This window comes from Teleopsis dalmanni, chromosome 1 (assembly GCF_002237135.1).
Source record: "Teleopsis dalmanni isolate 2A chromosome 1, ASM223713v2, whole genome shotgun sequence".
Taxonomy (NCBI): Eukaryota; Metazoa; Arthropoda; class Insecta; order Diptera; family Diopsidae; genus Teleopsis; species Teleopsis dalmanni.
This window is the reverse complement of record NC_051846.1, coordinates 184,224,728-184,240,732: the sequence shown is the minus strand read 5'-3', so window position 1 is coordinate 184,240,732 and position 16,005 is coordinate 184,224,728. Positions and strand designations below refer to the sequence as shown.

At 31.2% G+C, this 16,005-nt stretch overlaps 3 protein-coding genes across 3 annotated transcripts in view; 2 read left to right on the top strand and 1 right to left on the bottom strand.

Annotated features, from left to right (window-relative positions):
• Positions 1-1,520, top strand: part of LOC119666878 (DNA ligase 4-like) — a 7,127-nt gene extending 5,607 nt beyond the window's left edge. The window contains exons 2-3 of the mRNA XM_038076156.1: positions 599-1,009; positions 1,082-1,520. Coding sequence (XP_037932084.1) covers positions 599-1,009; positions 1,082-1,462 — 792 coding nt within the window. The 3' untranslated portion in view covers positions 1,463-1,520. The remainder of the gene's footprint in view (positions 1-598; positions 1,010-1,081) is intronic.
• Positions 1,521-11,885: 10,365 nt separating this feature from the next.
• LOC119671974 lies at positions 11,886-13,189 on the top strand. Its single transcript, XM_038082905.1, has 3 exons — positions 11,886-12,478; positions 12,543-12,728; positions 12,796-13,189. The coding sequence occupies exons 1-3, from the start codon at positions 11,930-11,932 to the stop codon at positions 13,153-13,155; spliced, it is 1,095 nt and encodes a 364-aa protein (XP_037938833.1). The 5' UTR covers positions 11,886-11,929; the 3' UTR covers positions 13,156-13,189.
• A 1,972-nt stretch (positions 13,190-15,161) lies between these two features.
• LOC119666877 (mitotic spindle assembly checkpoint protein MAD1-like) overlaps positions 15,162-16,005 on the bottom strand; it is a 54,126-nt gene continuing 53,282 nt past the window's right edge. Inside the window, exon 5 of the mRNA XM_038076154.1 lies at positions 15,162-15,301. Coding sequence (XP_037932082.1) covers positions 15,162-15,301 — 140 coding nt within the window. The remainder of the gene's footprint in view (positions 15,302-16,005) is intronic.

The following is a 16,005-nucleotide window of genomic DNA, read 5'->3' as shown; positions in this document are numbered from 1 at the left end:
CTTCAATGTAGTTTTACAATATTGTTATCTCTATGTTTCGTCGTCAGCTTGCTTTCACTTTGGGTAATGTACTCAATCTATTCCATATATTGAATGACAATATGAGAAATATATAGTACGGAGCTGTTTAAAGAGTGTAAAGTACATATTAATTGTAGCATGTCTATAAACTGTTAGTTAATACATTATTTTAGTAAAAATCTTTATCAGACCAGAGTCTAACTCTTCTTCCATAATATAATATAGAGTTTTTCTAATTACATACTGCACAAAGTCAATATCTCAGCAATGTTATAATAAATGTATCATTAAATATATTAAATATATAAGTTTGCTACCAGTTTTGTGACGATTAAAATCTAAAATAAGTTTGAATCGAATAACACAAATATTTTATTTTTTTTATAAATAATTTACCAGAATTACAATTAACGATTCAACCAAAAATCTTTTTTTAAGTATATAAAGCTTAGCAACAGATTAATATATTATATATTATTAACTCTGAAGTGAGATCACAATTCTATTTGTTTATATAGAAAGAATCACTTAATATCTTTATAAATTAAAGTAATTTTATTTATTTATTTTGTTTAAGATTGAACAGAGTTCTGAATTATTTGGTAACTTCAGTTTTTGCGTATTAAGTGGATCATTGAAGGAAGGCCAAACAGTACATCAATTGAAATACATTATCACAGAAAATGGAGGCGAAATCGTTGAAAATCCTATACCAACCGATTCAAGGTGCATATGTGTCGCTGGCGACATAACACATCGCATAGACAAAATGATAAAAACCAATCGTTATAATATAGTCTCCATACTGTGGCTTTTAAGAACTACTAAAGCACAAGAAATGACATTCAGGCCAAAAGATATGATATGTGCAACTGATGAAGTGAGAGAACAGTTTAAAACCATGTTTGATAAATATGGTGATTCATATACTGAATTTGTTGGCCCGAATGAGTTAAAGGAACTTTTCGATGAGATATCCTTAGAAGAGGTAAGCGAAAAAAAAAATCTATGTACAATAACTTCATATTTCACAATAATTTTTACATCTCTTTGCTTACAGTTGAACTCTTTCGAATTAACTGATGAGGCTGTAGAAGAGTTGGAAAATGAATTGTATAAAAAGAAATCACCATATTACTTTCGTAATCATAAAGCGTATTTCTATAGCAATGAGTTAAGTTCGCAGATTGCGAAATATAAATTTCAATTACATGGAGGAATTGTAGAAAACATAAACGCACAAACTGAGACGGCTGGTATTGAGTATATATTTATAGATGAGGTTAGTTTCAATAAAGCTGACTTTAAGGATTGGTTAAAGAAGGTTTTTAAAAGTAGTTCTGACTATTTACATATAGTTAAAGTTGATTGGGTTTTGCAATCACACAGTAAGAAAACTAAACTCGATGTTTTTGACTTCACTTGGCATGACTTTTCTTAAGGACAAATGTTTTTACTTTTGTGTCTCATTATATGTTTAAATATTTGTATTAGTGGGTTGACACCTTCAATATTTTTTTATTTGTTTTATATTTTTTTAAATATTTTAAAATGATTTATTTTTAATCTATTTTTGTGTGCAAAAATTCTGTTTTCATCTGCTTGCTATGTATGTTAATGTGATTACGATTGCAGAAATTTGGATGGATCAGTTTAAGGGAACTTTTAAAGTTTTTTTGTTTTATATTAAGCATTCCTTTTCACAGATTCCTTTTCCATAATTATACGTATAGGTCTTCAGTGTTAATCCCTTGGTGTTAATGTTTTAATTATAAATTAAAGTTTTTGAGATGTTTTAGCGCTCATTTTAAGCTGATACAGAAATTGATTGACTGCAATCGCTTCATTAAAGAAATTTCTGATCTAATAATGTATCTGTTAATATATTTGCATGAAAAACAATATAATATTTAATTCTGTGTTAGCTTTAGATGCTAAACTTCAAAATTATGAAATTTTGTTTACAATCAATGCAGTTTTGCAATTAAAATGAGTAATTTTAAACTGCTGCTTCACTCTAGGGCATTGCTCTTATGTGGAAGTGAACCGAGACCTTATTGCTTTCGTGCTTAATATAGGGATTAAGGATATTTAAGTTTATTTTGCATGCATATTTAAACTGAGCACGTGAGTTTGTCTGCGTATGTATAATTATGAGTGAAGTATATAATGCTGAATGGATTTGCTCCAGTGTAGACAAATTACTTGTCAGTATTCAGGAAGCACATATTTACTCAATGCTTTGCAGGTATTAAGTATCTTTGGCATTTTAATTCCTTTATGCATATTTAGTTAAATCCTCCTCTTACCACATTGGCATGAAGTACGTATTTCTTGCATATGCATGCGTGTTTTTTATTTAAATAAATACTTATAAATAATTTATTAAAAAATTTTTTTTTATCCCTTAAGTGTTTTAAATTCAATTTTATTATATATATATGTACACATGCGATTAATTATATTTTATAAATGTTTTAGTATAATGAAAATGATTGTAAATTTAGTTTAATATTTTGTGTGTATTTTCATTATTATACGATTGATGTAGTAAAATGTATTTTAAATTAAAAAAAAAATTATTTATATTTACAGAATAGTAATTTATTTAAACTAAACGTTCAAATTGCGTATGGGCTATGTGTGAGACAGCAAATTTGTTAATAACAATGTTGCACTCTCTAGTTAATAATAGACGTTTATAAAATCAGGCGTACGAACAATATGTTAATGAAGAATGTTATTTTCTTACCGGTAATATTATATGCCGCTGTGGGTTAGCATTGGTGAGATACTTCAGAATACTGCAGATCAAGTATTCAAAATACTTCTTATATAAACCTCAGAAGACTGCAGATGAAGTATTCAAAATACTTCTTATACAAACTCCAGAAGACTGTAAATCGAGTATTCAAAAGCCTTCTTATACTAACTTCAGAAGATTGCAGATTAAGCAAATTTAACTGTTCAAAATAATATAATTTTCAATGGTTGTACTCTACTAGGAGACAGTATTCTGATTAAAAAGTGATCTGAGTTACTTTAAACAGTAACGGTGTTATGGAAGGGTACGAATTGGCTGATTTCTTTTAAATTTGAAATATAAACAATTTAATGAATTCTAAACCTTTGGAGGTTAATAATTAATTATTTAATTAATTTAATTTATTACTGGTTATATTGTTTATATAAATAATGTTCATTTAAGAACATTTATGCTTAACTTTTTAAAGATTTCTTTTGAGCTAAAATAAGCATAAAAATGCCAAAACAAACAATTTTAGTTTAAAAAAAATATTAAGGAAAATGTTGGATATGTATTTTGGGTATTGTATGGTAAATTGAAGTTAAAAAAGTGAATTAAAAATTTACTGGTTTTGAATACATTTTCATTTATTTAACTTTACTAATTATTAAAATAGTAGATTTCCTTGATTATAATTAATAATTATATTATAGCGTACAAAAATTTCCTTAAAATGATGAGTTTTTGGTCATTGCAAAAAAAAATTATATGCTTAAAGTGGAAGAATTCAATTCTGTGAAAACTTCATTTAGTTATCTATAAATAACAAACTAATGAAGAAATTAATGTAATAGGAAAAAAGACAAATTGCTTTTAAAAATAAAAATTTTTTCATGAAAACACCCCACCTAGGGTGTTGTAATGGGTGGATCATTGCGAAACTTTCTGGACTCCAAATTTCTTCCCGTTATAGTTTTTGAGATATTCAAAAAATTAAGTAGACCAAGTTTGGGAATGTCAAGCAAATTCACACTGCCTAAAACTGTCATTGAGCCCAAATTATAACGAAAATATTGATTGAAAACTTTAAAGCAAGAGTTTAGTTTCTACGTACTTCTACATTAAAGAAACATTGACGAATGGTGTTTTCTATGTCTATACATATAAACTATATATATATATTTTTATTTGTTATTTTTCTTTTTATTCATAAAATATAAAACAAATTTTATCAACATAATGGATATGTATATTTCTAGATTTTTATTTACAATAATATCAGCTGAAATGACAATGTATTAAAACTCTCTATAAATGTTATTATAAGCCAAAAAAAAAAGTAATAAAAATAAACAATTTTGTATTAATTGAAAATTTAAACAATTAGTGTTATTTGAATATATATATCTGTGATTATTGGGTAATATTATCGTATAATTCACTAAATGTTCAAATAATTTAAAAGCCAACTCGAGTACTTCCGAAATTAACAGTGACAGGTTGGCTCTATAGTGAATAAATAATTTTACTTTTAACTATTAATTTTATTTCTTACTGAAGAAGGATTGCTATACAATGTAAAACTGAAAAAATATAGTTAGCAAAGTTTTAAAGAAATTTATTTCTTGTCAATTTGTTAATCAAAAAAAAAAAGGTTATTGTATCTAGCTATAAAAAAAATCTTAGGAACCAGGTCCCTGATGAAAGCATCTCACCGTGCTCTAGCGATGAGATTAACTGTATCATATCAGTCTTAAGATCAGCAATCCAATGCATCGTTAACATCATCAACTGCATGTTTAGGCTAGGCAAGTTCCCAAAGGCTTGGAAGATGGCCTCGGTTGTAGTGTTTCCTATACCGGACAAGAATCCCTTATTTTCTCAGAACTGGCGTCCCATCAGGCTGCTCTTAGTGGTGAACGCCCTAAATATCCTTCCGAACGAACAATTCGGGTTTAGGGATGATTTCTCCACGGAACTACAACTAGAACATCGCAGCTGATACAAACCGCTCTATTATCCCGGGAATCAACCGGGATGATAATATTCGACATAGCTAAGTCCTTTGACAAGGTCTGGGATGATGGCCTTATAATCAAAATGGCCCATTTTGGGGTCCCAAGCTGGCTGATTAATATCATCGGTAGCTTCCTGCAAGAAAGGTCCTTCCGAATAGTTGCTCTAAAATTCTACATTTCCTTAAGTCGCTGTTTAATAATAATCGCTTCAACCTCAAAAATAGAAAGTTATTATTTACTCAAATAATTAGGCCAGCACTACTGTACGGATGTGCAACTTACAGTAAAGCCTCAAATACTGCTATAAAGCAATTACAGATAGCACAAAATCTGGCTTTAAGAAGACTTATTAAGATTCCTTGGTATATTAGAACAACAGACATGCATAGAGATCTAAGAATCGACTCAGTGAAAAAATATATCAAGGGCAGAGCGCTAAAATTATTCACTAAAGTTGATACGCTACTTAACCCCGCCCTAACAATCCTCAAGTCCACTTCTGGACTCTCAGGAAGATAAGCTGATTTAAGGTACGTCATCAGTTAGAAAATAAATAAATGATAATGTTTCTAGTATAGGTAAAGTTTAGTGTGTGGCAGGGATAAGCCCCACAGCCACAATTGAGTAAAAGTGCGCAATAGCACTAACTCAAATCACAACAACAACAACAACAACAACAACAACAACAACAACAACAACAACAACAACAACAACAACAACAACAACAACAAATCATAGGTAAACTGTAAACTTACATTTTTAAACTATACGCTATACGAACTACAGAAGAAAGCACTCCGGGAACGTGTTTTAGAAGTCGAGAACATATAATAAAAAAAAAAACAAAGATGGCTCTGATGGCTATATAAAAACCTAAGTACAAAAAACGTTTCGATGATTGGATCAAGCGCTGGCATAAGTGCGTTTTATTCAACGGAGAGTATGAAAGAGACAGACAGTAAACTAAAACTTTTTGAACAAGATATGGAAATTTTATTTGGTCCTTATTCATTGCTTTAAATTTATTTATTTAATTGAGAATTTATTGCATTAATGCATGAAGCTATTAAGTAATATATATAATACTCTATAGGCTAAATTGTGTTGTTATTCTATATATATTATTAATATATTTGCTATTAATATATTATCTTGATTTTATTTTACATTTATGAATAAATAAAAGAAGAGGTAAATTAGGTTAGTTTACTGTGGCAGTCGATCTAGTTCACCAACTTACTTAAAACATAAGGTTTCATTGTGATACCACAGTTCATCAGGAGTGGTAAGTGTTTTTACTTATATACCATTTTAAAGTCTTAATAATGTATAAGCTGTTTAATTTTAGAACATAATTACCTAAGAAACTCACTGCTTCTATCTAGTGCTCGGTAGCTACAGAAGAGTTGTTAGATTCTTTCTTCTTCGCCGTCTTCACAACTTCTGTAACAGTCTTAAAATACCACTCCTATCCTGAAAGTATGCATTTTAAAAAGCAATTACCGGTTATATAAGCCGATATATAACTTCTTTTGACTTGATTTCTTCTATCAAGTTTCGGTCACATTAGGCTAGATGTTGCAGAATTTGCTTTCATTCCCAATTTTTACTAGTCTCTTCAACGACATCATTTTGCAATAAGAGGTAAATTATTGGTTTATGGTGGCTTTTTAGTTTAGAGAAACTGTTTTATGATTACTTTATTTTCGTGTCCAAATCTTCAGTTATCTACTAACTGAAGCTTTGTTACCGTCATGGCCTTATGATCATTTTCATGATCCTCAGTGTATTGTCAAATGACAATACACTGAGGATCAGATTTTAAACATGATTTTGTTAAAACGAAGGCATCCAAATACAATAAGCCATTCTTTTGGCATTAATTAGAATAAGGAAAAAATCTTTATATATAATTAAATATAAATATAGAAGTTGAATAAAAATATACATTAGTCAAAAAATAAAAAGACAGCAGTGAGTCAGATATGTAATGTGCATTGACTAAAATATTTTATTAATAAAATCAATGCTGCAAAAAGTATTGTTTAGTATCCTCATCTTCATGGTGACCACTGCCTCCAGTTTCACTGGGTTTGAGTTTTTGAGACTTTAATAGCTGGATAATTTACAACAGAAATTACTTAAATGCAAAAGAGTTCCATTAATTATTATTAAAAATCTCTCTAATTAAAAGAAAATAAAAAACAATTATTTAAAAAAAAATTTCATATTGCAATCGGGCAGCGGGCTTTCAATTGCACGCAGATGCACATATTCGCCCCAGCCCACAAATGCTTATAGAAAAGCAATAAATTTCAAGACTCGCATATCTATGGAGAATAAATTTACAGTTACGCATTCTATTCCCGAAAAAGGCGGAAAAAATAAACAGAAATGGAAAAATTTGAAAGGACACATGAGAAAATGATTCATTTACATTACCCATTTACCCATAAATGCATGGCAGTTGGAAAAGTGCAAGCGGTACAGGAAACCACCGCGCCGTCATATACTCGAAAATAAACAAACGAATAATGTACACAAATAGATAGAGAGACAGACGGACGGACAAAGGTCATAAATTTTGTCAGACAACAGAAATGCATTCCTCACACAGATACACCAACACAAGCACAAACGTAAAGTAATACAGAATTGAGATACTTTCAAACAAAGTTTATCGCGCTTAGAAAATGTCAAAAAAGGCAATAATTTTTATTTCGTTATTCTGAGTATTTTGTGCATTTTAGTTGTTTGTCGGTATGTACATATATTTACATAAACTTACAGGCACTAAAATATATGTATGTATGACACTATCTCATGCTCATTGCTTACAACTTTTGTATTGTATGAGTGAGTGAGTCGCAGTTTCATTAGGGCCTCGCTTACATTAATCAAAAAAAAAAAAAACAAAATAAACCTAAAATGAAGTATAATCGACTTTAATGGATACTCAGTTATATCTCAGATGAATGAAAAAAGTGCCACGATCTACGATAACGAATTTCAGAGACATATTAAAAAATTCATAGATTTTATACGCAAATATAATCCCATTCACTCGAGATATCCAGATGTGCTTACAGGTATGCCATTGCTACGTTCAAGAAAGAAACTAATAACAAAATTATTTTTCTTTTAATTGATGGATTTCTTGTCGTTTCCCAGATATTGTCTCATACGAGCAAGGCAGAAAATAGATAATAAATAATGAAGATGTACAACTATAATTATGGGTTCAAATAAAACAGAGATTTGATAATTATAGATGATGGATAAACTAAGGTATTATGTGGGAACGTAAATGTAAGTTAAATAAATAGCATGTAAGGGTCAGATAAGTATTATTTGGCGTCTAATATAGATTTCTAATAATAGTAATAACTAATAATTAATAATAGTAATTTTGTTAAGTTTTCTTAGTAAGAAATCTCTTAAATATGCTTTTGAGTATATAATACCTATCATCGATGGTAATGCAACAGTGGTATTTTTGTATGAGAGAAGTAGGTCGTATTTTATGCCATTATGGCGGCTTAAAAAACTAGAGATTATTATTCTTGGTTTAAATTCTAGGATAATCAAAATAATGCAATACTGACAGACAGTCATGCGGCGATCAATGCACTAAACTCGCATCAGGTGACTTCAAGAAAGTTGTTCGACTGCCTATATAAGGTAAATCTGCTTGGCGAAACAAGTTAGGTGTTGATTCTTTGGGTACCGGGACATACTGGCGTACGCGAAAACGAATACGCGGACGAGCTAGTCAGAAAAATAGCAGCCACACCGATCATGGGACCGGAAGCTTTTTGTGGACTAGAAAATAGTACGCTCCTTTCTCTCATAAAAATAAAGGAGAACCAGAATAAAAAGGATTACTGGGATAATATAACAGGAATAAAACAATCCAAATCACTTATTGGCACCTATAACAGCAAGAGATACCAGGATTGTATGAACCAATCAAAAGAAAAACTTTGAATCATCACAGGAATTCTAATTGGACACTGTAGATTAAATCACCAGTTCACAAAACTGGGTATACTTACGGATGCAAACTGTAGATTCTGTGAAGAGAATGAGAAGTCGGTTACACATGTGCTGTTAGAATGCACTGCGCTAATGCACATACGAAATAAGCTTCTAGGAATGTATATTCTTACGAAAGGGGCAATAAAACTCTGTAAAGTAGGTTCTATACTACTTTTTGTTGACACAACAGGGCTTAAAGACCTAGTCTAAGCCCAGAAGGGGGCACAATAGACCCGACGGTCGCAGTGCTACATCCCCTAACAATAATAATGATAAAATATTTCTAAAACTCATTCCAAATTTCTTATATAAATGAAGAAATGAAAACAAATTGCGTTTTCGATTGATAAATTTGGAGATTTACTCTCGATCTGTCAAATTTTGTTGATCAATCGAACATTTTTAGAGTAATCTAACATTTTTTTATTCTTGTTAGTAGACATTTATATAATTCACAAATACATATATCAAATCCAATCACAGTTTATCTGTCAAAGCTTATAAAACAGCTGTTAAGTTCAGGATAATCTTGCTGGTCTAGCAAAATATCTATAATGTTATAAATTAATCTCGAGTGTTATACATTTCGCTCTAGTGTTCTACACTCGATTTACTAATTAATTGCATTGAAAATGCATTAAATGTGAGAATCTCGATTAAAAACATTACCCTAGATTTACCAATCGAAAACGATAATAGAATAGTACTTCAGCACGATTCCGATTTTATGCCCATTTAAGCAATTTTCCTCATTACGCTATATGTATGTGTATGTTTATGTATATATACATATAAACATACATAAACATATCAAACATCACTGTATGGAGAAGCTATATCATCATATTGTATAGTAGAAAAAGTTATTTCAAATAGCTGTGTCTTTACTAAAGTTAGTTAAATTGGAACGCTATGACAATCGGAATTACGCCATAATTCCAAATGAAAATAATTAACAGAATGCCTATATGATGGATTAGTTCAAAATGAACGTAAAATTAAAATATTTAAATATTGACTACTTACAATAAATTTTATTAATTATTATTGAGCACTTTTACTCTCTATTAACAGCGAGGTTTCTTCATAACCTCTCTCTACGCCTTGACTGGATTATTGTTTATCACTTCATCAGACTAAGCAATACCTGACCTCAGAACTGCATAACTTCCCGAGGAGCCTGTAACCATTCTGAGATTCGATAACGCGGTGTTGGTAGGCTTGTCAGTTTTCGTAAATAATTTCAGGCCAGGTAGGAGATGAAACCAATGGATTGACAATAACTGACCTCAGATCTGTATACTTCCCCGAGCAGCCTGTAACCATTCTGAAATTCGATAACGCAGTTTCGGTAAGCCTGTCAGTTTTCGTAAATAACTTCAGGACAAGTATGAGATGAAACCAATGGATTGATTAGTATGGAAATAAATTATGAAGAAAGCTCTTATGTATATCACGTGGTTGCTATATGTTGCTATATTTATTTCTATAATGGATTATATTAGATTATGAAAAAAAGTTAAATTAATTAAATAAATTGAAATGAAACTTTAATATTACGTCACCCATTATGGAATACCCATATGGAATTGAGATTTCGATCAAAATATTATTTCAATATTTTGTTCGATTCCTATCATGTGGTAATAAAACTAAAAATATTTAAAAGTCATCGACGGAATATATTGCACAACTGTTGAGGTGATTTTTGGTGACTTGTTGGTACATAACTGGCAATACCTCGGTCGTAACTTGACTTGTTTGCTTTCAAAATGTCGAAAGTTTGTTGATTTTCCTAGTCTCACAAAAAAGTCAAGTGTTGAAAAATCATTTAATCTTGGTGTCCAATCCACATCACCAGAATGTGAAAGTACAATTCTGAGAAATTTCTTGCGATGAAGTTAAAATAGGAGCTTTCGTGTGACACCATATTATTCAAATCACACTTCTTCCACATCCATAACTTTAAGTGCATGCCAAAAAATTTGTTCATCAAGTGGCTGTAGCGAACGGAATTGACAGTGCGTCCAACAATATACGTCATTGTCTAAAAAGTATAGTGATGCATGCAGTAGCTTTTTGTGGATGCAATAGCCTTTTAGCGGTTTTTTGTGTGTTTTCGCTGCCTCAGATGTGGCAGTTTTGTTTGTCGATCTTTTCACCAAGAATAAATTACCTCATCACTAAAGACATTTCGTTGTACGAAAGTTTTGGAGTTTTCAAAGGTTTTGAAATGTTTTGGGACATTTTACACTCGATATAACGATAGGTACACTCTGTATACGCTACTGGTTATTATATATTTTTTTGCCCGTTGAAACACATGGAACTTGTTTTAGGTATGAGGTTGACTTACTTCCTCAGTACCTATTACTCCTATTTTTATCTACCTATTGTTGCCAATCGTTCCTTCTTTAAGGTTGGGAAATGAAAAAAAGTCGTGGTGTGTCAAATTTGAGGAAAAGGGTTATAGGGACATTCCAGTGATAATATGTTTCTCCAGGAACTGCTGCATATCAGCAAAAAATTATCAGCACAAGTTTTTGCTGCCACAAACTTATCTAAAAATTGCATTGCATAAACCGCATAACATTCTAACGTCTGCAGCAGCATTTCTTATAGATATTTTTAATTTTTTCTCATTTTTATTATAGGATGTATTAGGACATATAGACCTCGTGTTACTTTCAATGTATTTTCAACTTTCCTGAAAGTGTTTCTTGATTCTTGATTCTTCTTCTTCTTGAGTTAGTGCTATTACGCCCTTTTACTCTATAATGGCTGGGGGGCTTATCTCTATCCCACACTAGGCTTTAACTAGGCTAAAAAAATCATATCATTTATTTGTGTTTTAGTTGATGATAGACCTTAAATCAACATATCTTCCTGAGAGTCCTGAGTGTTTGGGGCATGTATAAACTTGTAGTTGTGGCATTATATCGCCGCCCTTTATTAACATTCTGAAGTTTACATTTTTTAAGTTTTCATTGACATTTAATAATAATAAAATAAAATAAAATAAAATTACAAATAAAAATATTAATTTCATAAATATCCTTGTATTGTTTATTTTGCTATATCTAACAATTTGTATAAATTTATAAAAATGTCTTTAACAACCACTCAAAATGAACCTTCGAAAAAGAAAAAAGGCGAAAATCTTATGCTTAAATTTGCAAATGAGTTGGAAGTGCTTAGGGATGAGAGAGTCCAGGAGGAGCGTATAAGGAATTTGGACTATTCCTTGACAATACCAATATCCTTACGCAAACGTGTGGCTGAAATAATTCCCTACGAATATGACAAATTCGATAGAAACGCCTTTGCGGACATCTCCAAATTAATTCAAAAGCCATGCGTAGATAAGCTTCACAGAGGGCCATTACATAAGAAAACTAAAAGGGCACCATCTGTGTTTGCGGAAAGCTCGTGCTCTGAAATATTAAAGTTGGAAGCTGAAGAGAAGAAGTTTAGACTCAATATTCCACCAAAACCTGAATTATTTCGAAAAAAGAAAAAAAAAATAAACTGGGAGACTCAGTACTTAAAAAAGGAGCGCAGAGACCGCGTTAAGTGGAACACTAAAATTTATGAATTGGATACTAAATTAGAGGATTTGTCATTGGATGTGCAGGCCGAAATAATGATGGACGCTGTAAGCAAACAATAATTTTATTTAAAAGTAGATTTATTTGTTGTGATTTTTTTCTTATTCACAGGCAGCAGAAAAGTTTATAGCCTGGTTTAATAATATTGGCAGCCAGAGGGATATCATGACCGTTGAAAAAATAAAACAATTGTTCGCGATTGAAGCTGAGAGATTCTTCATACAGTCGATATATATTGAGCCCAAAGAAATCAAGTCTATTGCTAAAAATGTTGCAGAAAGGTGGAATATGCCAGAGGTAAGTATTATATTAATTATAATTCAATGATACATTTTAAAATGTTTACTTTACAATTATTTTATAGTTGGCAGTGGAAACGCAATTTCTGCAATATCTTGAGGATCGTAAAAACTACGTACCACCAAATATACCTAAAGTTGCTTTTGGTAGGTCGCGCCCACTTAATGAATTGCCATGGGTACAACATAAGAAGGACATTCCAGTTAAAACTTGCTTCTCTGATCTCATACTTTCGTATAGGATTGTGTTCGCCGGGATTACTCATTTAAGCACAGTCAAATTATTAGTTGATTTTTACAAACTTCGTCCACATTTGGAAGTGCCTGAATATTTGCTTAAGTGTGGTGTTTTTGAAGAGGTAGAGGAAAAAGTGGAAGTTAGAGTTGGTAAACCGCTTTACGAAACATTGCATTTGAAGTATTAAATACTCAAAAATAATATATTTAATTAATGTTTAGATCATTTAGAGATTTATAAAAAAATTAAATTTAAAAAAGAAAAATTAAAATTTGATTTAGAAACAACGCGAACTCTTTACATTTAAATCAATTAAATTTATAGATTAAAATCAACAGAGTGCGTTAAAAATGTACTAACATTTATACTATTGATACTATAGAATTGATCTCCAATAGAACATACTGGTTAATTACTTGATCGATCAGTTGAAGAATTTTGGAAAAAACACTTGTAATAACTTAAGTCTAGTACTGAACTTACACCCTTTTTTATTTTTTCGTATAGTATTAGTTCGGACGGACGAGGTCTTTCAGGAACCACCGTTAGGTAATACGTCTGAAGAAACTGTGTAGTACTAGTTTGACAGGGTGTTTATGTAGTTTTCCCTTTTAATTGGTGCCCGTTGTATCCATAACTAGTGAATTTTTATTTTTCCTTCTATTAATTCTTAGGTCCTTATGAATGGTTTCATTACTAATGTGTGAGAGGGCTATATGTAGAATCCTTTACGTTTGTGCAATAAGTGGGTCCACAATTAAGTCTCTAATGGAAAAGTGCTTAGTAACAGAAAGAAGTGGCTATTGAAGCGACACTCCATTCGTCACTAAATAATTGCGATTATGTTTTTCTGGCTTTGATGAATTTCCCTTGCTAAATATTAAACCTCTCCTGAAATCAGGTTTTAGCCAGTGGACGTGGTTGTGATCTTCCATATATCCATTCGTAACAAATGGTTTTAGTGGGTTAAAGTCTTACACTGTGACTTTCGATGCTTTCCACCTACCGCAAATAAAATAAAAAAAAAGAAGCGACACTCTCTCTTACCAGAAGACAGAATGTCGACCTTGTGTGAAATCATATAAGATTCTAGCCAGATTATTTGTAACTATATAGTATAACTTTTATCTAGGCCAGAAGTAGAATACTTGAATTGAAGCACCTTCGCCCTGTCTTAAACACAAAAAAATTTCAACGTACGACATTTCAACCTTCACTCGAAAGACTAAGTATTCTGCTCAATTAGGGTCGATTGTAACGCACAAATGATCTATACCCCTTATTTATATTTTCTATTCCACCTAAGCTAAATTTTCCATTAATTGAAATGTAAGTAAGTATGGATATTTTCTATTTTTAACATTATACTTAATAGCTTCGTTATTCTCTTTATACTTGTGTTGCACTCTATTATACCGGTAGTGTAATTAGTACCGGTTACCGATTAAAAGTGATAAGAACAATATATTTTCGGTCACGTGATTGTAAACCCATCCGTTTCATTCTATCACTTGCACTCAAATATGATAAAAATTGGTAAAAAATAGATTGCATTGTAATTTTCTAAATATCGACGTTGATTTTCCGCTACGATTTCATTGTCATCTTCCGTCATCGCACAAGTTAATCCAGTGGTAGCCCTGAATGTGCAATTGTGTGCGGAAGCAAATGTCGTTAACTTTCCATAGCTTACATGTTGAAGAGCACTCACTACTCCGCCCTGAGCTCGACCTTTCCAGCACAGCAAGTTGCGGGCACTAAATTTTTATAAGCTGTAATAATTTTTTGCGGCATTTGTGATTGTGCCTCTTTTTTAAACGTTTTTTCATCACTTTTTCAGTGCAACATTTTCGTAGTGTTTGGTTGACGGGATTTGCCTTATGGTATTAAAACCGGAAGCGGATACAAGTTTTGTTGTTGCATGCATGCATTTATGCATGTGTCGGGAAAATCGCACAAATGGTTGTAAGCTGGTCAGTTTGGTTGGCTGTAATTATAAAACGCGACTAAGGAAATGTCGATGTGAATATATATATGTAGACTGGACTGGTGTTGGACTGGTACATAATTCAATATGTATGTGTATGTGAGCATGTGCGAATGTGATTGAGAATGTGTACTTGATCGGAAGTGTAAATTTGCAAAAACAGCGTGTTAATCCTAAAGTTTTTTGCCGTTACGTAAAATGATGCTTTATTGCGCCAACATGTGTGCGACGATGTCAATGTAAATGTGGAGAATTGGACAGTTTAAAAACTCAGCGGTCATATTTGCACATGCAGCAGGCACTTCCGGCTGTATATTAAACCGTAATATGGACTGTGACATTGTTTCTAAAATAAAAAAATTGTTTCGAAAACCAAATTAAATTATTAAGTCATTTTAAATTATTTTCAAACTCATTAGAAATTAATTTAAACACATTATGTGTAATTTTTAAGAATGGATATACTTAAGCACATCACTAATGTCTAATTTTAATTATAGGATACGCAAAAACAAAATAAACTCTAATTAACAAGTTGTTAGGAAGATATAATTTCACAATACATTTTATATAGAGGTTTCGAACAATGTTGAATTGCAACAACAAAATTTTTATTTTATTTTACATTAATTGAATTTTTGGCTAATCACACAGTTGCTTCGAGTATTCTCAAATACCCATTATCAGTGGTCTTGGAATTATTTCTTATCTATAGTTATTCGTAACTAATTTTTTGAGACAACAAGCACCAATAGTTGAACTTGTATCCTGCTCAGGGTACAAGTACAATTTGAATTTCAGAGTCATTAGCCAACTGACCCAAAGTCGTAATTGACTTGTATGTTCGAACTTGGAGTCTTGTTAATTTCATTAACAAATTGACTTACTGTCTTATATTAGAACAAAATCATAAAGCAGCTGTAGAATAATTAAATTATTAATTAACTTTTAAATGTAAAATTTGAATACTTTTCTTTTACAGAGGCTTTATTTATTGCATGAAAACAAATAATTATCATATTATTATTCTCAAAATATTATTTGAGAAAT